This window comes from Peromyscus eremicus, chromosome 16_21 (assembly GCF_949786415.1).
Source record: "Peromyscus eremicus chromosome 16_21, PerEre_H2_v1, whole genome shotgun sequence".
NCBI classification, from domain to species: Eukaryota; Metazoa; Chordata; class Mammalia; order Rodentia; family Cricetidae; genus Peromyscus; species Peromyscus eremicus.
The window spans coordinates 26,277,238-26,301,916 of NC_081432.1; the positions used below are offsets into that span (position 1 = coordinate 26,277,238).

At 41.1% G+C, this 24,679-nt stretch overlaps 1 protein-coding gene across 2 annotated transcripts in view; it reads right to left on the reverse strand.

Annotated features, from left to right (window-relative positions):
• The window catches only part of P4ha1 (prolyl 4-hydroxylase subunit alpha 1), a 56,796-nt gene extending 33,083 nt beyond the window's left edge, over window positions 1–23,713 (reverse strand). For both annotated transcript variants that reach the window (XM_059282062.1, XM_059282061.1), the window contains exons 1-4: window positions 23,495–23,713; window positions 6,051–6,153; window positions 4,721–4,817; window positions 2,050–2,201 (exon numbers count right to left, since the gene is read on the reverse strand). In XM_059282062.1, the coding sequence (XP_059138045.1) occupies window positions 2,050–2,201; window positions 4,721–4,817; window positions 6,051–6,126 (325 nt within the window). In that variant the 5' untranslated portion in view covers window positions 6,127–6,153; window positions 23,495–23,713. The remainder of the gene's footprint in view (window positions 1–2,049; window positions 2,202–4,720; window positions 4,818–6,050; window positions 6,154–23,494) is intronic.
• Between the last annotated feature and the right edge of the window lie 966 nt (window positions 23,714–24,679).

The window sequence follows — 24,679 nt, forward strand, 5'->3', positions numbered from 1 at the left end:
AGAGTCTCATTAGACCAGACTGGCCTAGACCTCAGAGATCCACCTGCCTCTGCCTCTTGAGTTCTGGGATTAAAGGCGTGTGCCACCACATCTGGCTCTTATGTTTTCTTATGCATCAAAACAAACCTAATATGCTGCTTAAGTTCTCCCAGAGAAAAAGAGGAAAATTTATATGTGACTTTATATATATGTAAATTGTATATTACATATAATACATTATATATTATATAATATTCTATTATTGCTATAATTGTTTTATATATAATATACATAACTATTTACAGTGGTGACATTTGTGTTATTAAAGTTTTAAATCACATTTTGATTTTGTCTTTTAATTTAAAGGAGTGTTTATAATTCATTCCCCTTAGGGGCTATATAGTTATCAAGTAATTCATTTGTTAGTTTGAATTTAATGTAGTTTATATAAATCCTATAGTGTTTGTGTCTTTTGGGGAAAGAGTCCTGAGGATGGAACCTGGGGCTTTGTGCATTTTACACAGGTTCTCGTTCTCACTCTCTCTCTCTCTCTCTCTCTCTCCCTCACCGCCCCCCCCATATATATGGTTTTTGGCTGTGTGTGTGTGTGTGTGTGTGTGTGTGTGTGTGTGTGTGTGTGTGTAATTATGGGATGACTACCACACACAAAAATGCCGGTCTCAAGGTTCACATTATAAAAGAACTATAGGTCATTACTGTAGAATGGGGTGTGTGTGTGTATATATACAAAAGGTGTATTTCCTAATAAATAGTCTCAGGTGTTAATATAACGGGAAACCCTGCTCATGGTAAAGAAGTATCCACAAGCATCTGTCATTACTTTTCACGGTCCTATAGGTAGTGGTGTTCCATCCTTACCCACAGGAGACCCACTGCAAAACTTTTGGTAGTTGAAAGAAAGCAGGGCTAGTACCAAAGCCTTACAGACTGTCTTTCTTCTACATACATGTACAAGTTCAGTACCTTCTCTAGCTAACTGAGGTGCTCACCATGCAGCATGAGCACAGCTTTTGTAATCTGAGGTGCAACAGCAAAACTATAAAGAACTTATTTTTCCTTCTTCACAATTTAATGAATGAGACTTACTCTTATCAAGGATCTTAGGAACTTCTATGTTTTTTCCTTCATTTCTAAGTCAAGAGCTTTCACTTACAGGAACACTGTATTGCTTCTAACACATCCAAATTGCAGCATCATTATGCTTGCACTTGTGGATTATGTGTGCTCCGAGGGTTACGTAACACTATGAAATGTGAGACTACAACAATGCCCTGAGAACAGAGGATAAGGAAAGGGGCCTCACATCCCAGCAGGGCAGCAGGAGTTCATCTCACAGACAAAAGCCACAAAACTTTCAACTTACTTACTATTCCCTTTTGAAGTTTTCCACACTTTGGAGCTGTGGCTAACTATAACTATCATGATAAAGAGGTTTACTTTACTGCTAACACTGGTAAGCATTCTAGAGAATATTTTTATCTCCACAGTTCAGCTTGCTCTTTTTTCTTTCTTCTTTAAATCAGTCATGCAGTCAACAAATAGTTGAGCTTCTACTGTACACTACAAAATGCCTTTACCTCCTTAAATTCTAGGCTTGGTTTTCTTTGTTATCTAGAACAACAACATTCCAACTACAATTTTATTATTTCATGTACAAAGACTTGTGAGTATTAATGTCTGTAGCTTCGTTTTTTTGTTTGATTGTTTGTTTGTTTAATTTATTGCCTACATTAAGTAAAATAACCCTAAACACAAAATACTGGGTAGAACACAGCTAACATTCCTCTTTGTGAAGACAATTCCCAATTGTTTTCACCCTTAGAAATGAAGTTATATTCCAAATAATCTAATCATTTCTGTAGATCAAAAGGTAAAACCACCCACGTTGTTGCAAGTATTAGAAGTTACCATTTTTTTTAATCAAATGCTCCAGAATTCAACTATCTCTAGTCAAACCAAACATACTTGCAATAATTCAATTAACAACATAAACATCTGCTGTACTAACAACTGAATTAGTGTTTGGTTCTCAAGTCTCTTTAAACTTACCATCTGACATATCCTTGAGGACCAGATTCTCCAACTCACTCCACTCAGTGTTCAGACGTTTCATTAACTTGAATGCATTTACAGGATGCCCAACAAACCCTTCTGGATCTTTTGTTGCTGTGTTGGTTAGTCGGTCTAACTTCTCTGCCCATCTATAGACATAAGACATCAAAGTAGTATACTAAGCCAGGCATTGTGGCACATGCTTTTTTTGTTTCTGAAAAGATTTTTTTCCACACAATATATTCAGATTTCCCCTCCCCCCATACCTCCCCACTTTCCCAGCCACCCAAATGTGGCACGTGCTTTTAATCCCAGCACTCAGGAGGCAGAGGCAAGTGAATTCAAGGCTAGCCTGGTCTACACAGCAAGTCCCTCTCCATCCCTTCAAAAAGAGTGTACCAAGGAAAATCACATAAAGTAAAAACTTGGGAAAAGGGACTAATTATAAGCTTTTCATTTAAAGCCATTGTCTACAACTTCCTTTTAAAATAAAATTATAAAGACTCTCTAAAACACAAGATCTTACAGATAAAAATCTAACTTATAGAATAAAAAATACAACCATATAACTTTTGTTTTAGATTATTTCTCCCAAATGGAATCTTATCTCAGTCAAAGCTAAAATTTAATCACTCAAAACTTTCATTTCCCCATAAGTCCTAGAAAACTTTAATTACTATTATAATAAAAATGAACTGGCCCTGCCTAAATTCTGTTAAGTATGCATTTAAAACAACTTAAGATTCTTAAAAACAAATTTGTATTTTTTTTCTTATTTTTATATTGTGTATGAGTGATCTGCCTGCATGAAGGTATGTTTACCATGTGCAGGCTTGGTGCCTGAGGAGGCCAGAAGAGGATATCAGATCTGGAACTGGAGTTACAGACAATTGTCAGTCACCTTGTGGGTGCTGGAAATTGAACCTGAATCCTCTGAGAGAGCAGCCAGTGCCCTTAACTGCTGAGCCATCTTTCTAGCCCCTTATACAATGTTTTTTTTTTTTTTCTTTTTTAAAAAATATGTTGCCACTCAGGCTAGCCCTGAATTTCTGGACTCAAGAGCTCTCTCTGCTTCCTCCCCTGGAGTAGCAGTGAGTACTGGTACATGACATTGAGTCCAGCCTAATTCATGCTAATTATTTTTTATTATTTTTTTTATTATTATTATTTGCTTTGTTTTTCTTTTTGAGAGGTCTTACTGTATTATGCAGTCTAGACTGGCTTTCATTATGATCCTCCTGCCTCTACCTCCCAAGCGCTGGAATTACATGTGTGTGCAGCCATGTTTGGCTAATTTACAGCAAATCTTTAAACTCTATGTAGAAAATGAGTTTGAAAGCAGAAACATCATCAGCCAGGTGCACACCTTTAATCCCAGCACTCAACAGGCAGAAGCAGGTCAATCTCAGGGAGTTTCAGGTCAGCCAGTGCTACAGTGAGACTCTCTCAAAACACACACATAAAACAAGAACATCAGTACTGAGACATTCATTAAACAAAGCACAAATTCTCAGGATTAACTATAAATCTAAGTCAATAAAACTAACATTCAAGAAAAACCACATGGTTTTTTATATTAGATAACACTAACCATGCTTATCACTGTAAGCTCTACAATAGAATCTCATGAGTAAAACTGGAAAAGTATTCAGCAGGTGGCTTATTTGGGAGATTATGGAAGATATTAGCCTGACTTCTACATCCTCATTCGTCCATATTCTTCTACACTGTGATGGTTAATCTTGACGGTCAACATCATTAGATGGAGAAGTTCCTCTTAAAGGATAGCTTTGGATAGCTTTGGGTGTATCTGTGAGACGTTTTCAGAGACGATTAAATAGGTAGGGAAGACCTACCCTGAATGCTGGCAGCACCTTCATAAGTTAGGAAAGGAGGAAGTCTGCTATCCCTCCATTCTCTACCTCTGCTGCTTGTTTTATTGGAATGGAACTAGATCATCTGAACTGTGAGACAAAGTACATACTTTCTCCAAGGAGTTTTTGTCAAGTTACTTTGTCACAGCAATGAAAAGGCTAACTGGGGACTAGGGAGATGGCTCAGGTGGTATAAAGTGCTTGTCACATAAGGATGGGCACTTGAGTTCAGATCCCCAACACCCACAGCAACAGTGGTGTGTGCCTGTAATTCTAGTGCTGGGGAAGCGGAAACAGGAAGATCCCGGAAAGTTACTGGCCAACTAGTCTTGCCAGGTTCAGTTAAGAGACCCTGTCATGCCAGGCGGTGGTGGCGCACGTTTTTAATCCCAGCACTCAGGCGGATCTCTGTGAGTTCGAGGCCAGCCTGGGCTACCAAGTGAGTTCCAGGAAAGGCGCAAAGCTACACAGAGAAACCCTGTCTTGAAAAACTTAATAAAAAAAAAAAAAAAAAAAGAGAGACCCTGTCTGAAAAAATAAGCAGCCAACCATAGAGGAAGGCATCTAATATCAACCTTTGGCCTCTACACATACGTGCACTTGCATCTGCAAACACAAACATGTGCATACACCTACCACACAAGCTGACACACATGAACCTGACCCAGGATTAACCCATTCTCCTGTGCCCACTGCTTCAGACGTTCTAACTGGCTTTCATTTCCACTTGATGCTTCAGTGCAAAAGAAAACATTCAGGTAGAGTTGGAGTTCCAGTAAGGAAAACACACTTACTTTTTGATTTGCTCTAACTTGTCCTCTTCTGCTTTGATATAATCTTTTAGTGATGTCACCAGGTCTTTCTCAGTATGGATCAAATCAGTCATCTGACCTACATGGGAAGAGAAAGGTTATTAAATATTCATTACTATAAACCTTTAGCTACAGGAGGATTTAACTGGAGTGGAACAGAGATTATAAAGATGTTATAAAGGGTCATTTTCTCTCCTTTTTTTTAATTCACCATATAAACCAAAATTAATCCAAATAAAATTCTAATCATGAGTTCCAGTTCCAGTTTTTGTAACTAATAAATTTTGCCTACTTAGATTATGTCGAGAAATGGTATTTTCATTTACAAACGTAAATTAACAAATAACACTACTTTCCAAGAATTACTGTTTCTTCTTTACTGCCTCTGCTCTTATACCTCATCTTTTGTGTTCAAGATTAGTTGGGATCAAACTTTTCATTAAAAAAAAAAAAAAAACTACACACACTTGAAACAGTTGCAAAAATAAATTTTTATTTTTTGAAGAAGAGAGCTCATCATTTTATATACGGAAACTAAGTGTTAGAAATATTTATACTTCTGTTTTAGTTCTACAATTTTAAAAGGGTCAAAACGGTCACTAGAATGAAGGGAAACATCTCTTTTAACACTTCATTTTATATATCAAGTGTACAGAGAGGGAATTACAGAGAGACATAGCTCAAACTTTAGGCAAGGCCTATTCTGAGAACAAGGAAGGGCGGGAGATCTTACAGTCTATGCATTTGCTCTTTAGAGCACCCCACACACAAACTCTGCTTTAATCTACATACTTTGTTTAAGACAGTTTCTCTGTGTAGCTCTGACTGTCCTGTAACTCAATCTGTGTAGACCAGGCTGGCTTTGAACTCACAGAGATTCATTTGAACTCACAGAGATCCACCTGCCTGCCTCTGCCTCCAGTCCTGGTATTAAAGTCATGCACCACCACACCCAACTATCAATAACTCTTTGGTATGTTTGTCTAAATTTACCTAAGTTTCTAAGCAAAAAACCTGTCACTTCTGTAATCAGGAAAAATTAATTTAAAGGAAACCAATGCAGGCAGTACTATAGTTACTGCCCAAGCACTACACTCTTATAGTGTACTCAATAAACTATCTTTAAAAAGGAAGAAGAAAAGCAGACAGACATAACTGATTGTTTTTAAACTGCCCGTTTAGATAGGCAAGGGGTAAACCAAGGTTAGTCTTCAGGAATATAGTACATTTATTTTTCACTAATTTAAAAATACAAAAGCATTTACATTTTAAAATGTAGAACACAGTTAAGTCATAAATGGTAAAGACTTACCAATTGAAGTAAAGAAGCCTGGATGGGCTGAAGACTGAGGAAGTAGAATCCCTATCATTAAAACACACCAGATCATCTTGGAAGACTTCACAGGGTCACACACCTACAAGAACACAGCCATTAGTCTCCAGGCTAGAACTGATGTTAATTTTTTATAAACCAATTTAATAACAGCTAATTTACAATTTTAAGTTAGATGTTCCATACTAGAGAGAAACTTCAACCCATTTGTTTTCCTGTTACCATTAGAAGAACAACTAAAGAGCTGTAGTTTCTTTTCAAGATGTATTTTTCTTAGTTGTATGTGTACACACTGTGTAGCTATGCACACAAGTACACGTGTCCTTGCAGGCCAGAGGCATCAGATGCCCTAGAGCAGAAGTTACAGGCAGATATGGGTGCTGGGAACTGAACTCAGGTCCTCTGGAAGAGCAGAAAGTATTCTTAACAGCTGAGCTATCTCTCCAGTCCCAGCTGTGGCTTTTTATTTAGTATGAAAAATAGTTTTCCCTTTGAGCTAGATCTAAAACACGAATTTCCCACAAAAATATACTTTAAACATCACCAATATATTTTAAAGATGTTAAAAATGGTTTAAAAGAAAAAAATATTCAAAGCTCTCTAGTTCTTTTCTTTTTTCTTTTGATTTTTTGGAATAGGGTTTCTCTCTGTAGCCCTGGCTGTCTGGAACTCACTATGTAGACCAAGATGTCCTAGAGATGAGTCTGCCTCTGCCTCCTGAGTGCTGGGATTAAAGGGGTGTGACACCACTGCCAGGCTCCCAAGTATAGTTCTAAAATTTAAAACCCAAAGTTGCGGATTTGGAGGTGATAAAAATGTTCTAAAACTGAGGTGACTGAATGTATCATAACTCTGTGAAAGGACTGACTCATGAATGATGAAAGAGAGAGGATTATATGGTATATTAATTAAACATGAATTAAGCTATGCTATTTTTTTGTTTGTTAGAGACAAGGCCAGGCAGGATGGCCTTGAACTTACTATGTAGCCAAGGATGACCTGGAACTTCTGATCCTAATAACTGGGATTACAGGTATGTACCACCATGCCCTGTTTATGTGGTACTGGAGATGGAACCCAGAGCATGATAAACCCAGAGTATGGTAAGTACTGTATCAACTGAGCTACACCCCCAACCACAATGCTATTATTTCGAGTTGTGGAGAATGCCAAAAGAATTAACAGCCCTGTATATTTAAACTAGTAATTTCTCTTAAAGACACAGTTTTTGAGGACTAGCTTTGGAGGAAGGAAGTAATAACTTTTAGGAAGGACTAACTTCTCTTATTATTGTGTTCCATGTTAAAAAAAAAAATCCAAGGGCTGGAGAGATGGCTCAGAGGTCCTGAGTTCAATTCCCAGCACCCATACGGTGGCTCACAACCACCTGTAATAAGATCTAGCTCCCTCTTCTGGCTTGCAGGGATACACGCAAACAACACTGTATACATGATAAATAAATAAATCTTTAAAAAAAAAAATCCAAGCCTAGTACACAGCTGTGATTTCCCCCCTAATTTCAACCTTGTAGCAAAGCCTTTCTAATTTTTTTCTTTTTCCATTCTTCTGTGTGTGATGCACATGTGCATGCACGCATAGCCTGAGGCTGATGTGTGGAATCTCCTAATCACCCTTTTAATTATTCATTGAGGCAGGTTCTTTCAACCAAACCCAGAGCTCACTCATGGCTAGTCCCTGGAGCCAGCTTGCTCCAGGGATCAGGTTTTTGCCATCTAAGGCTGGAATCACAGAAGACTGCCACACCCACTTGGCATAAAACCTGCAGTCTGGGGTTCTGAACTCTGGTCTTCACAGTCCTTTAACCACAGAGCCTCTCACCTCTGCCTCCGGTCTTTTCCCCGTCCCTGGAGCAGTCTTTCCTAGTGAGGACTACTCATGATAAGGAGGGTCTTAAGCAACCACGGACAGGCTCCGCCTTGCTTCACCCACTACATTAGCACTCTTCCTCCTCCCACTGCATTACGGCCCTCCTCACTACAGTGGGGCTTGCTTCAGAAGCAGGTTCCCATCGGTTAGGTTGACTTGCCAACCTGTTCTTGTAGGCATCTCACTGATCTTTCCCATGTGAATCTGTCTAAACCAACAGACTTTTCAGACGCTTAATTGAAAGCCCCTCCATTTCATAAAAGCTGAAAAGTACCTTTACCTTCACCCTTATGTAGAATCTCAGTAAAAATAGATCACCGCAATAAAATGGCATTCTGGAAGAACTCCTATATCTCCTCCCTCAAGTTTGCTACAAGTTTCCAGATCCTTCCAGAAGCACACAGTAGTGAGATCCAGCTTTCTTGGCTGCCTTACAGAGAGTGATCTAGGGAAAGCTTCTAGAATGTAGCAGATGCAGGCACTTCCTCTCTTGGGCTCCTGCCAAAGCACAAGACTTTTTCAAAACACTGGGCTATCTGAAGAGTCTAGAATTTTCTTAGTGTTTAATCAGATTTCTGCCATAATTTTCTTAATGAGTAAATGCTATTTCCAGAAAAAAAATTACACGTTTTGATTATATTAACAGAAGGCTAATCACACGTATTGTATAAATTTTTAACTCTTATGATAAATTAGAGATCTGTCTGATAAGATTTTTCATTACTAAAATATAGTTATTAAAGATTCTTTGTTACTTGCCATTTTCTTTAAACCTCACAGTAAATCAAGAACCATTAGCTTACAGAAATAACAAAAAAGCAGCTTTAAGATGGCATTTTCGCCAGGCGGTGGTGGCGCACGCCTTTAATCCCAGCACTCGGGAGGCAGAGCCAGGCGGATCTCTGTGAGTTCGAGGCCGGCCTGGGCTACAAAGTGAGTTCCAGGAAAGGCGCAAAGCTACACAGAGAAACCCTGTCTCGAAAAACAAAAAAAAAAAAAAAAAAAAAAAAGATGGCATTTTCTTCAGTAACTATGTTTTTTTTTAACATTTCCCTTTTTAAAAACTATTGGTTTAAATGTATTTAAATGTCTGAGTGTTTCTCTCTGGAGCATATATGTGCATGCATGGTGCCCTCAGAGGCCAGAAGAGGGCATCAGACCACCCGAGACTAGAATTTACAGCTGGGACTAAACCCCAGAGCCCCTGGAAGAAGAGACAGTGCTCTGAAGTCCTGCGCCACCCCTCCAGCCCTGAAAAACTATACCTTTAATAACTACAGAGCCTCTACAAAACCCCAGAGCACTAGGAATAAAGAATAAATGTCTGCTTCTTCAAAATAAAGTTTGCAAAGATCAAACAGCTATAACCAAAATAGTGTAACAAAACAATTATAAAGTCTTGGAAAGCTGGGAATTGATAAGCTTAAAATAAGAAAACAGGTGCCAGTAAGACGGCTCAGCTGGTAAGGCACTTGCCAATGAACCCGGTGGCCTGAGTTCAGTCCCCAAATCTCATATGGCTCAAGGAGAGATCGAGCTCCTGTTAATTGTCCTCTAGTCTCCACACACAAATCATGATACAAAGCCCCACCCCCAGGAAGTTAATTAAAAAATACAAAGGAGCTAGGTGTGGTGGTACACCTTTAAATCCCAGAACTCAAGGAGGCAAGGGAAGGTGGAGCTCGGTCAGTTCAAGGCCATCTTTGTCTACACAGTGAGATCCTGTCTCAAAAATAAGTGGCTAGAGTATGTAGTGCTCTTACAGAGAATCTGAACTTGGTTCCCAGCACCCACATCAGGTACCTCATAACCACCTGTAACTCCAGCTCCAGAGAATCTGACTCCTCTGGCCTCCATAGGCACCTGCACTATAAGCATGTGCGTGTGTGTGTGTGTGTGTGTGTGTGTGTGTGTGTGCGTGCGCGCGCGCGCGCTTGCGAGAGCTTGCACAAGCGTGTACACACACACACACACACACACACACACACACACACACACACACGGGTGGGGGAGGTGAGAGGGAGAAAGGAAAGAGAAAACAATCTATCAAAATCCAGATGGTATAAAAATGAATAGGTCTGTAGGGGCCACTGAAGTGGCCCAGTGGGTAAAGGCTGCCACCAGCCTGAGGACCTGAGTTCACTCCTCAGGACACACATGGTGGAGAGGAAAAGTGACTCCAAGTTATCTTCTGACCTCCGCTGGAGCACCATGGCACACACGCACATCCAGGCACACAAAGTAAATAAAGTGCAATAAAAGAAAAATTTAGATGAAACTGTCTTTTATAATTCTACTGAGGAGTCCTCACAAAAAGATGCCAATAGGTAAATGGATAAAGAAATTAGAAATTCAAAAGGAGAAACTATGATAACAAAAAATGTTCAAATTTGTACATTTGTGATCCCAGCACTTGGGGAGGCTGAGGCAGAAGTTCAAACCCAGCCTGTGCTATATAAATAGTGAAAGTGTCTCCAGCAAAACAGAAGGGGGAAAAAATTAACATGTAATATAGTTGGGACTACATAAGAAAATATGCAGAAGGAATTCATGAGAATGTAGGAGAGCATTACGTGACTTTTTATATACCTCTGCATATTTTGCTATGTATGTATAGATGATGTATGTGTTGGAGTGCACACATATGGAGGTCAGACAACCTTGTGCATTTAGTTCTCTCCTTCAACCTTTACAAGGATCCTGGGGTCCAAACTCAGGTCCTCAGCGCTGTGTGGCAAGTGCTTTACACACCGAGCTACATTGTCACCTTCCCATTTTCCAGGTGTCTTATCTGGAGGTCTATCTGAGGGCAAACCAACTATGAAGTAGTGAACTACGCTGTCATAGTGGCATGCCTGCCCGTTCTCCTTCTTCCTAGAAACAGATATACAACCCGGAGCAAGCCAATCACTGACCCTCTTCCTCACGAACATAATGGTTAAGGAATGGGCTTGTGAATGGGAGAAAGCAGGTCTTCATGGAATTGCTTAACTCACATGTGAACTGGGTTCGGACCTATGACTATTTTTCCTAGTTCTCAAGGATGTATCCAACCAATAAAGACAAAGTAATATAGCATCAAGTACTTCTAACCACAAGGTCTCTCATTCTTTACAACTGGAGCACTGAACCAGTGAGATATCCCAATAACTTCCCAATACACCGAAGGAGGCCTCTTATATAAGTCTTTTTTTTCCAGGCTACTTTAAATTGGATTTTATCATTTGCAATATAAAGTTCAGGCCTATACAGCATCACTTCAAACAACCAGCAAGACAAGCTAATTGTTGCCATACAGCTATGGTTCTCAAACCGCCAAATCAGAGCCATCCAAAGATCTGAGATAGGCAGGTAATTTGTACACATATCCAGGTGCTGCAGACATTGCTGGTCTGCGTCTGGTCTGCCGACAATACTTGGAGAGCCACTGGATACAGAAAAACATTGAAATCATAACAACAGGACTCATTCTTTAAAATGGTTTTACACTTCAATTCATCTTTCAGAAAAACAGACTCACTCTAATCTGTTTCAGTACTATGTCTCATTTACTCATATTCACTGAACAACCTAAGAGGCATGTTAATAGGCAGACATAGCTTTATTAATCACAGTTTTTTTTTAAAGCATAATGATTTTCTTAATTACTATGTCCTACTTCCATTTATTTCTACCCTTCAGGTCTGCAAAAGCAAATCACTACAGAATACTTAAGAGTCAGGCTTCCCAAGGGCTACTACAGCATTAAGAAATAGTGAGATATAATCGCCTTCTGCTCTAAGTCTTCACGCAGGGAACAGAATTTAAATAAGCCAAAGTAAATGCAATCTCTCTCATTTTATGGTGTTTCTTTATTTGGTTTTTCTGAGACAGGGTCTCACTATGTAGTCCATGCCGGCCTTGAATTCCCAGAGATTCCTCACTCCTGCCCCTGGAGTATTGAATGGAATCTCTTAAGAGGAAAAACTAAGTATGAGGATTCCTGAGAAGACCTGCAGAGAGGAGAGAGGAGAAGATTTAAGGGATGGAAGGAGGAGAAAACGGAAAGGATGCCAGGATAAACATGGAATCGTGGAATAGGAATAATTTCAGAGCCCAGTGCGGCCCTGCAGAGCTCTAACTGCAGCACTGATGAGGCTAACGCGGAAGACTGGGAATCTGAGGCCAGCCTGGGCTACCATAATGAGTTCTCGACCAGCCTAAGCTACAGAGCAAAACCATGTATCAAAAAAGAAAAGGATTTGATTCCTGCTTAGACAGCAGATTCATGAATTTTTATTATACAACCCTGTAACATACATGTATATGTTTAGTGTGAATGTTGTATTTTTAAAACTATGGGAGGGGGACAGAAGAGAAGCAACCTTATTGAAGACACATTCTCAGGCAGGCCTGGATAAACATACCCTGCTATCTACCGAACACATACCTTTTCTGTCATGCTTCTTTCAGGAAAAGTCCAGCCCCACACACTCATCAGGTCAATCAAAGCTAGGAACAGGTTTTGGAATAGTTCTACTACACTGTAAACATTTACAGTGTTATCAGCAGTCATTGAGTTTCAAGTACAAGTTATTTAATGGATTACTAGAACAGGACATCTGGCAGATACTTTATTATCCTTTCAGCCTCATATTTTTCTTCTAAAAAAGTTGCAACGTTTTAAGGAAATTCCTCCTTCCCAGACACATCACCCAAATCTTAACGGAGATGAAAGAATGCTTGATATTCTAATCTAAACTTTGCCTGACATTAAAGCTTTTCCACAAGGCTCCTTTTAAGTCTCTCCCTGCCTCCCACACTTGCGTCAAACCTTTTAGAAAGCTCTAGCAGAGTTCATACTAACTGCTTGTTCTCCTGGCTTCTGTGTTCACCTTTAATTTTGTGATAGTTTTCACAATCAACACAAACTCTGGTTCCTAATGAAGGCCACTACAACATGCTGCGTAACTGGACTTGGCATGCTTTCCCACTCAAGTAGGACATGTTTTCCAAAACAACTAAGCAATTACTAAAAGAATTGGTTAAATTTCTAATCTTCCTTGCAATCCCTCATCAAACTGTAATTTGTCTTAACTTTATTCTATAAATTTCCATCATGCTTCTGATGGACAATTAATTTAATGCTATGATCAGATTTTTAATAAAAATTTAGGAATCACTATTAAAATGGTCTTGTTCTTGACTTTTAGACTATTTTATTTTATTTTATTTTATTTTATTTTATTTTATTTTATTTTAGAGAGAGGGTCTTCCTATGAAGCCCTGGTTGTCCTGGAACTCACTCTGTAGACCAGGATGACCTTGAACTCAGAGATCCGCCTGAGTCTGCCTGAATGCTGGGATTAAAAGCATGTGCCACCACATCTGGCTTAGACTGCCTATTTTAAACTAAACAATAGATTTTAATTGTTTCAAGCACCTTAGAAACACATAGGCAGTTCCTGTCAGGTGTGGTACCACACACCTACAAGTCAAGAGACCAAAGCAGTAAGATTATGAGTTCTAAACCAGCCTAAGGGTGTGTGTGTGTGTGTGTGTGTGTGTGTGTGTGTGTGTGTGTGTATCCTGTCTCAAAACATACCTTTCCTAATGTAGAAAAAAGTTAGAGCTCTTTTCCCAGGATAGAGAGCCTAAAAATGGCATTGTAAGTGATATATTACAAACATTCTAAATTAATAAGATTTATCAATAATGTCTACTTTATTTGGTGCCCTTTTAATTGGAAGGAGAATAAGCAACTTAAAACATGAGGCTAAAAGTGACCACCACCAAGTAACTAAAAAAGCAGTATTTCAGGGCTGGAGAGAATCCAGCAGTTAACAGCACTGGCTGCTCTTTCAGAGGACCAGGGTCTGATTCCCAGCATCCCTATGACCATTTGCCTGTAACTCCAGTCCCAGGGGATCTGACACCCTCTTCTGACCTTTTCAGATACTACACATACAGTGTACAGATAAACAATCAGGCAGAACATTGACACATGAAATAAAATAATAAAAAAGCCTTAGGCTTATAAAAACAACAATAATAAACGCAAGTGATGTAAATTAAGGCACTTAGGATGGTGTCAGGCACACAGAAGACACTAAGAATCGCCAACGGTGGGGCAAGAACTACAGCTGGATTTGTTACCAAGGTGTCCTGAGGAACACGGGAAGAAAAACAAAGACTTGGAGAAGTAGAGAAGAGGCCACTTCGACTCAAACTTCACTAGAAATCAGATGCAGATTGTATTTTAAGAGGGAGCAAAGAGTGGAAGGAGGCTGTGGAAAGGAAGGAGGAAAAGAAACATTAACTTATGCATGCAACATTAATTTATGCGTGCAATGCTTGACGCTGCTTAAGGATCCTGCTATATACAAACAGTAACATTTTCTAAAATTTCTCTTACAGATAAAACAAAGATGCCAGGTGTGGTGGCACACACCTGAAATCCCAGCACCAGGAGGTAGGGGCAAGAGGATCAACTGAGAGTTTGGGGCCAACCTAGTCTACATAGTGAGTTCTGGGCCAGCCAGAGCTACTGAGACCTTGTCTCAAAACAACAAACAAACAAAAACACCAGAAAATAAGAAAAGAGCCAATAATCCCTTCACTCAGATGACTGAACCAGTAGACTCTTGAGTTTGAGGTTCACCTGAACTACAGAGTCCAAAGTTGCCAGCCTGAACTATACAATAAGACCCTGTTTCAACAAAATAAAACAAACAGAAAACCTTACAAGGACTCTCCTCCCTTTTTTGCATATAATTAAGCAACTGTTCCAGACTTCTCTGTATTGATTTGCTTTTTAGCTTCCCAAAAAAGGAACTGAGCTAAATGTGTAATATTCAAGCAGATGAGACAGGAGAATTTTGAATTCAAGGCAGTCTGGTCTATGACTTTGTCTCAGAGGGGGTTTGTTTGTTTGTTTATTTTTGTTTTTATTTAATTGGCCATGTTTGTGTGTGAACTCTGTTTTGTTCACTGACTACATCTTTTTCTAATATCAGACTGTCTGGAGTACAGTAGCTTTATAGTAACTTGGCTCTTTCCAAGGGATTTCACTTTTCACTGATCTTTAGAATCAGCTCCTCAGTCTCTGTAGGTATACTGCTGGGATACAGGCTGGCTTGAGAAGAGTGAGCATCTTAATAGTCAGTCTTCCCATCCATGAAGATGGTATAGCCAGAGTTTTGTCATTTCAGCATACTCACCTTGTACAGTTCTGTGAAGCTGCATGTTTCTGGGGTCATTAAGATGGTAATTGTTCAGTTAATTGCCAGTTGTTAAGTACCCGTTAAGGAGAAGGACAACTGACCGCTGTATATTGACTTTCTATCCTGTAAACTTGCTCAATGCACTCATTTGGAGGACTTTGCTTTTTGAAACAGGATCACATGTAGCCCAGGCTGACCTCAAGCTCACCATGTAGCAGACAATGACCTTGAAACTCCGCATCTTCCTGCCTCTCTCTCCCATGTGCTGGAATTACAGGCACAAGTCCTCTAGAGCCTTTTAAAATTATCTTTCAGATCTTTTACATAGATATGTTTGTCTCAGAATAGTGGTAATTCTTACCTCTTAAAGCATACTGTTAAAAAAAAAATAGAGACAAGCCAACAATGGGAAGGAGACTATTTCCTTATCATTTATGCTCTAGTTATTCTGCTCCTAAATATTAACCCAGGGAGAAGTATGCGCCTCTACAAAGATGTTTACATAAAAGCTCACAACACAACACAGAAAATGGTCCAATGTCCATCAAAATACTATTCATCAATAAAAAAAGAATGTACATGTAGCAACATGGATAAATGCCAAAAGTCAATGTTAACTTTAAGAAGTCAGACTCACACCTCCACACAAAATTATTTTATATAACACCCACAAACGAATCTTAAGTCACATAGATGAAAGGTCTCTAAGAGCAGGAAACAGAGACCTCAAAGAGCCATGAGGAAAATTTTAAGGGTGATGGACGTTCCTTGTATTGATTATATTGACATTTTTTAAGTGTCTTTGCCAAACTTACCAAACTGCACACTAAACCTGTGCACTTTATTGAGTGTCTGTTATTCCTCAGCAGAATTGTTTAAAATATGTCAATTTCTTCAGCTTACTAGCAATCTCCTTTCTCATTTTCATCACTACCACTCTGCTTGGTACCTATAACAAGCGTTCACTGTATTTATATGTAAGGTCAGTAGTGTTCTTCATCATTCAAGTATAAGTAATTTATTTTCAAAATACATTTGTGGTGAAAAGAGAAGACGGATATATATTTTGAAATCATGCAAATTTGACAACTTCACGTAATCTTTGAATATAAGTGAAATCTTTATATTTCTTATACTTTTTATGAATGGGGGCACATGCCATGGCATATGTGAAGGTCAAAGGACAGCCTGGAATCAGTTCCTCTTCCGCCATGTGGATGAGAGAATCCAACTTAGGCCACTGGACTTGGTAGCAAGTACCTTATCCTGCTGAGCACCATCCTGCCAGCCCTGAATATGAGTGAAATCTTATGTAGGTTAAAAAAAATAGGTGGAGGGATTCATGTCACAGATATTGAAGGACAATCTATAACCACTTCATTACTAAGCCAGCAGCATGTCTAATAACATCTGTCCAACAGATAAGTGTAGTGTTCACCCTCATCAAGGAAAGTTCTCTGAGCAACAAAGAAGACCACTACAGAAAACCATAACCAATCAAAACGCAGAGCTGTGGAACCCAGTCACAGTCCATACATCTACAAATCACCCCTACATCTAAGGCTCAGGGAACATCATCCAGGAGGGGTCAGAAAGATCATAAGAGCCAGAGGATCAGGGAATTTGCTGTGAGACTATCTTATCTCCTAGTAATGTCAAAAGCTACACCCACAAACTCTCAACCTGACCTACCCAAACATGAGCTGAGCAAGGACAACACGAGTGGACAGGGTGTGGGGAGGCCCTACATAAAGAGCTATAGGCAACTACGGAATGCTGGGAGCAGGAAAAATAAGTCTTCCCTAGGGAAGAGCACATCAACTGGTTCTCCAATACCACGTGGTCAGCCCTGCAAACATACACACAAGCAACACTATACAGACTGAGGTTTTACATGTATGTATGTATATATACACATATATAGTCATATTATATATATATGCGTGTGTATGAAATGACAATTGATGAAAAGAGGCTATAAATTTGAAAAATGAGGATTATATGGGAGGATTTGGAGGGAGGAAAAAGAAATGTTGTAATTACAATATCAAAATTTCCTTTTAAGTTAAAAAACATGAGGTGCCAGGCAGTGGAGGCACATACCTTTCATCTCAGTACTCGGGAGGCAGAGGCAGGGGAATATATGTGAGTTCAAGGCCAACTTGGTCTACAGAGTGAGATCCAGGACAGTCACACAGTTCCAGGGCTATACACTGAAACTCTGTCTCAACCCCCACCCCCTCAAAAAAAGTGTGAGGGGACTTGAACAAAGGAGCAAAAACAAAAGCCAACATGGCAAGTCATGTTTGGAGCCCTAAATCAGCAAGGAGGGTTCACAAACACCATAGGGTTCTTGTTTTTAGAGAACTGGATATGGAAGTCCAATTAATATAAAATTAGAGTAAAAGAGAAGCCTTCAGCCTATTTTAAATGAGTTAATATTTACTAGATGTTTCTCAAATAGACATATAAATACATGTAACTCTTTTCCATTCCATTTCAAACTAGAAATTATAATTTTTTCAGCACAGTAATCAATATATATGTATATATATGTGTGTGTGTGTTATATATACATCATAACAAATGCTTACCTATTCAGAATCAAAGACACCTTCAAGACAGTGTCTCTAAGACCCAACACTAGTGCATCTCAATATATGTATTTGCCTTAGCTGAAACAATTATTTGGTTATCAAACGTCTGTACTTCCAGTTCCAGGTAAGCTGATGCCTCTTGTGATCACTGTGGGCACACTGGTACACATACAGACAAGCAGACAAAATACCAATACATATAAAATAAATAAACCAACTCCCTTAAAAAACAAAACACTTTTCAAAGACTGAAAAAAAAAATCCAGAGAACTGGGTACAGTGTGAGACACCTGTAATCCCGGCACTCAAGAGGCTTCAGCAGGAAGCGCCTCAATTTGTGGTCAGTCTAGGCTACACATCAAGAGACTCTGTGTCAAGCAAAGAAAAAGGAGAAAAACAAACCACAGTCAACTCTATAGCTCTTGCTCATTACATTTCAACAGAGGTCTACAGCATGTGGGCTACATTCACACAGAGATGAATTTTCTTTGTGAAACAGAAGAACCTGAGGACTAAAGAGAGCTTAATGTAAAGCTCCGGGCAGCTGGTGTCACAATTGCTAACTACTACTACCATATTTGGGGCAACTTTGTCTTTTGAGGGGGTGTAAAATAACCCAGAGAACAATTCATGATTAGAAAGCTTGGTATGTTTCACTAACATGAAACATGAATCAAGAGAATGGACAACCTGCAACCAACCACATCCAAGTCCCAGCTTCGCCACTTACTATTCTTAACCAAATGGTGAGACCTTTTTGAGTCTTTTATTGGTAAAATGGAGCTGACCATAAAAGCACCTCACAGAATTTACTTAAAAACGAAGTTCTACGGCACAGGAAATGTGACTCAGTGGAAAAAGCACTTGCTTAGCATGCACAAAACTCTGGGTTCGATTCCCAACATAGAGGAAGGAGAGCCTAGGAGTATAGATAAGTTATGTGTGTGTATATAAAACTACATAGTGATTTCCAGGATAGCCAGGGCTACATAGTGATGAGACTTTGTCTCAAAAATAAAAACATTTTCCGGAGCACTTTCTAAATTATTTGAGGATGAGTACAATGGTTGGCATCCATGGTTTGGATCTAGTTTTACACCTCAAAGTTTCCTGTGTTGGAAGCTTAGTCCCCCAGTGTGGCTGTAGACAGGGAGTGGGAGGAAAGATGAAGGACATGCAAGATGAAGGAGGTGCAGAGGTCAACTCCCAGGAGTCAGGTCTCTCTCCTAATATGTGGGCCCTGAGGACTGAACTCAGGTTTCCAGGCTTGGTAACAAGTGTCTTTACCCACTGAGCCATCTCATCACCGGAAGGGTAGAACTTCTCAAGTTTTTGTTTTGTTTTGTTACTAAGATTTAAAAATGTTCATATATATATAATATATATATTATATATATATATTATATGAGTATTCTGGCCACATGCATGTATGTGCACCACGTGCATGCCTGGCATCCTCAAAGGTCAGAAGAGTGCATGAGATCCTCTAGAACTGAAGTTACTGACGATTGTGAGCCCCGAAATCAAACCCAGGTCCTCCACAAGAGTAGCAGGTGCTCTTAACCACTGAGCCATCTGCCCAGCCCCAGTGGTAGAGCTTGTAAGAGGTGGGGACTAACAGGAGGAGGTGAAGTCACTGGGGACAGCATTTTCAGAAAGGACCAATGAAGTGGTTAAATTACTGGGCTGCCACTCTTAGAAAGGATAACGCTGTTTCAGAGTATGTTAGTCAGTTCCCTCAAGAGCAGATTGTTAGGGAAAGTGAACCACACCCCTGGATCTATGTGGCTTTCCTCCTTACCCCATGATTACTTTCAAATACTCTTAGCATTGTGAGGCCATCACTAGAGCTGACCACAAGTCAGAGCCATGTTTCTTTCCTTTTCCTTCTTTTTTGGTTTTTTGAGACAGGGTTTCTCTGTGTAGCTTTGTGCCTTTCCTGGATCTTGCTCTGTAGCCCAGGCTGGCCTCGAACTCACAGAGATCCACCTGGCTCTGCCTCCCGAGTGCTGGGACTAAAGGAGTGCACCACCACCGCCCAGCCAGAGCTATGTTTCTAAGACTTCCAGATTCATGAACAAAATTCTTTTCTTTACGTATTATCCAGTCTTGAGCATTTTGTTCGAACAACAGAAAAATGACTAAGACAAGGCTGAGCACAGCGGCATATGCCTTTAATCCCAGTATTTGGGAGGCAGACACAGGCAGATCTTTCTGAGTCTGAGGGAAGTTCTAGGTTCAACCAGGGCTACAATAGTGAGAACCTTTCTCAAAATATTTAATTAATTACATAGATGAAAAGAAATACAGTTAAAAGTTAACTGCAACCATCCAAATAAATGAAACAACTACTGAATTAGTCTTCCCTTTACATTATTTATAATAAACAGCTCAAATGTAAAATATCAGAAGCATGGTATATTAATTTGATTTAATATTACTGAGAAAACTGTAAACCATCAAAACATGGACACACTTCTAAAAACAGGAAGAAGAAATCTAAGGCAGAATTTATTCTGATGATAGTTATGTAAGATGCATGAATCTTAGCACTGTATTTTTAGCCAACATCCAGCCAAATATACTAACAATCATCCTGGGCATCCAAAAGAAGACAGGAAGAGGAATTTGCTTCAAAATTTCTATAGTACCCTAAATGAGAATCTTTTATAATTTTCTAGGTTTAATCAGGCATAATATCTATTTGGCTAAAGGAAAACTAACGAGAGGATAGCTTCAATTTATATAAAAACATTTCACCGAATATAAACACAAGTTTTAACACATATCCTTCCCCCCCGCCCCCCCTGGAGCTGAAGAACAAACCCAGGGCCTAGCAAGCGCTCTAAGTGCTCTACCACTGAGCTAAATCCCCAACCCCTGATTTCACATATCTAAGTCCTCAGTTTATGCATATATTTATACACATGCCACAAATGGTTTAATTGTAAAATTCAATATTTTACCACAAGAAAGGCAATAAAACTCAATGTCAAAAGATCATTCAAGTTATTTTTCTTATCTTCATGTTTATTTCACCTTCAGTGTTACAATATTGGGGGAGAGGAAGGACCATATATAACATGATATATTTTTATTGACTCACAATACAGCAGTTCAACAAGTTCCAAGAACCTATTTCGTTAAAAACACTTTCAGCAAAAGTTTATTAGAGCCATCTATATACTTGAATGAAGCCGACATATGCTCATCTCAACTTTCTGAAACAATCTAGAAGTCTGCCTCAAGAAGCCTAGATATTCTTAAATAGTAGCTTCACATCTCTTATTTTTTAGGGATTCTTATAACGGAGTTAATGGATGGGGGCATAAAATGATATATACAATTACACAGAAGTGTGTATTTGTATTTTCTGATGTAGGCCCCCACCTTCCTGCTGACTTTCAAGGGGTTTCATGGCCTCAAAATAGGACGAAAACCATTCTGGATCTCAAAGATTAATCTAAGAACAATAACTACCCCCCCCCAGGTTAGTGGTTTATTAAAAACAAAGCACTCCTTCCATAGAAACTAAGGTTCACAAACTTTATCGCTGTCCCAGTTCTTAACATATCCCTGGCATCAACGCAAATGTTTGAAATTAACTACTCCATGCTTGTCAAATACGTAACTCACTCTGCAGCAACATGGAAATAGCAGTCTCCCCCTTCCAAAGCCGAGACTCACCTGCAACAATGGAATACCCAGGTGACCTAAAGCCTTGTTCTTCAGTTTATCTTTATAATTATTACAAGTTGTGCCTATTTTTCACCTGCTTTGCAGAGTGAGCAAGAGACAAAATTACTCAGTCCTTTTATATCACAGTCCCTGTTTTCAGTATTTCAAAATGAAACTCATTTCAATAGAACAATGGAAACAGCTTTACCCACCTAAAGAGAAATAATCCTTTCCCTAGTCTGCAAACCCAAAAGACATTTGCCCTCAGAAAAAAACACTAGACACAATATTCCAAAATCAAACTGTCACAACCTTTTAAAGTAGTAAAAAAAAAAAAAAAAAAAAAAAAAAAATCTATGCTTCCTACAGAAAGAAAAAGGCAAAACTTCAAAATCATATTTAAGGATCTGAAATGACACTCGGGCTAAAGTCCAAAGTTAAAGAAAAATCAGAGGCTGAGGGAAAAAAAAGAAATCACAGCTGTTCATATTTCAAATCAAGACAAAAAAATTCAAGCTTGTTCACTTTCAGCTTCTTCACTACTTCCTGCTTAAAAATCTACTTTCTCCCTAGAAATAACCAAAATAACCCTTTTATGTGTTTTTAAAATTAATTTTCAATGTTCCTGCTACGCAGGCATGATTTTTTTTATATGATTATTTTAGGAAAAGACTAGCTCCATTCATAAGCTACATCTAAACCTGAGAAGGGAAATACGTTTTTTTCCCTCAACCTTAAAAAAAAAAAAAAAAAAAGGCAAAAAGTTGATGAAAGAACGCTGCTGCCACGTCTCCCCCCTCCCCCACTCACGTAGTGACGATTCCACCCCTCCAGAGCGCATTCCAAGGAAAAGTCCAAGAGCCACACAGCTCTCGGAGAAACAGTTAAGTTGAAACTGGCAAGTTCCTTTTAATTTTTTTTTTTTTCAGCTCGGTTCCTAAAAGAGGACCCAGCAGCTTCTCCACTCCTTTCTGTGGGAGGCTCTGCCCTATAACTAAGGGGGCAAAAAAATCCAAGAGTCCTCATTCTGTGCGGTCCGCTTAAGATGTCAGCGTCTAAAAAGTGCGTCTGTATTAAGTTCCCGCTCTTGAAAGGGTCTCATGTTTCTCGTACCATCCTTTCCCCTACACACACACACTAAACATCCATGTGGGGGATCACAAAATTTAAATTTAAAATTCTCACACAACCATGGAAGGTCTGCCTGCATGCAACAGACTGACTTTTAGACCCCACGAGGGGAGGGAGGGCGGGAAGGACGAAAAGGGGTGGGGGGAGTGAGCAGAACTAGAGGAGTGGGAGAGGAGGACGAAGTGGGGGTGGGTGGGAGGGATACAGAATACAGAGACGGGTTCACGCGTCCTTAAATGATTCACGGGGATGCAGAGGAAGCCAGCTTCCCCGACAGTGTTGAATGACAGCCACTTCTCAGCTCCCGCAGCTCAACTCCCCGGGGCTACGTCTAACTGCTGAGGCAGCACCGCGACACGCCACAGACAAGTTCAGCCCTAACTTCTGAGCCGGTCCCACTTTCCCAGCTTCACTTTGCAAAAGCGAGAACAAGAAAAAAGAAAAAGGCGGAGGAGGAGTGCCTCAGCCCCGGCTGCAAAGCGCCCGCCGCAAGCTTCTCCCCAGCCACATGCTAACCATCTGCGGCCGTGGCAGCCCAGAAAACCCCCGCCCGCCCGCCCTCGCCGCCTCTTTCCTCCAGCTTTGGAGGGAGGACCAGGTACCGCCGCGACCCAAGTCAACAGGGAGGCTGGCTGCCCGGGATGGAACATTCAAGAAGGTCCCAGTCCCGGGGCGGGGCAGAAGCGGCTTGCAGCCCTAGCCGGACGGGGGCAGGACGGGGGCGGCGAGGGGAAGCCGGGCGAGCGGCGGCGGCGGCGGGGAGGCTGGGCCTCGGGGGTGCGGGGCCGAATCCCCTCCGAGAGACCCGGGGGGCGGCGGGGGCACGGCACAGAGCCCCCCGCCGCCGAGAGCGAGGGGACCCCCACCCTCACCCCCGGCTGCCCGCGGGGACCCGGCACCGGTCCCCAAGGTCGGGGGAGCGCCTCACCTAGACGGCGGGGCCGTGGAGGGCGGCGACAGCTCGGGTGCGGCGGGTCCTGTCGGGTCCTGTCGCCTGCGCTCGGGCCGCTACCTCCCCGTTGCCCTCCGCCGGCTGCTAGCGGTGCCACTGGGCGGCAGAGGGAGCCCGTCCGGCCCTTTTATAACCCCCGGGCCGCGCCGGCGCGCCGAGGAAGGGGCGGCCGCAGCCCTCGCTACGTGCGCCCGGTCACACCAGCGCCCGGCCCAGTGCGCAGGCGCGCGCCGCCGGGCTCCCACCCACCACCCGGAGTCGCCCTCGGCCCCGGGGAGTTCCAGGCCCGGGCAGGCCCACGCGAGGACGCAGGGCGCCTGCGCACGACTCCCGCCACGCCACCGTTACCGTGGTTACCACGGGGGTCGCTCCTCCCTCCCTCCCCCTCCCCCCCCACAAGTTTCCCCATTCCACGGAGCGCCTGCGTTTCAGGGTCAGCGTTCGGTCTCAGAGCGTTCGAAGGCATCGGGACAGACAGAGATGTCTGGAAAATGAGGAAATCACGCGGAATCGTGGAGTGGGAAATAAGACGTGCGTCCCGGATGGATGTCCGGGCTTTCTTGGCCCTTATGGGGTTTTTGGTTTAAGAAATGCCTATTTATACCTTTAAACACGAGTTTTTCGCGCTGTCTCCCACCTGTATACTCTATCAATGAATAATAGACTGAACCCAAGCGTCGTCTGGGTTTAAATCCTGACCCAGTTTTGTGTAAGACTGGGCTTTAACCTGCCTATATCTTAGGCTCCACGTCTGCAAAGGAGTCCAGTATTATTATCTGTCTCCTAGGATGGCTGCGAGGATGAAATACGATAATGAATAAAAAAGCACTTACGTAGCACATGCGGAGGATTCAGGGAGAAGTTGGAAACTTAGGTAATGGGAGCAGCCAGGGGTGTGTCAGACTCTTAGCCTTTGGGCATTTGCCTACCAAGGAAGAAGGCCTTAGATTTTGTTACCTACACCCAAACAAACCCACACAAAACAAACACGCAGTCAACAACAAAAGAACCGTTTGGAGATAGGGCACAACCACACCCATGTTGGGACACTCACAAGGGCCAGCAACTCTAGCTCCAGGGGATCCAACACCTCTCTGGGCCTCCAAGAGCACCTGTATTTACACACACACAGTTAAAACTAATAAAAGTAAATCTTTAAAA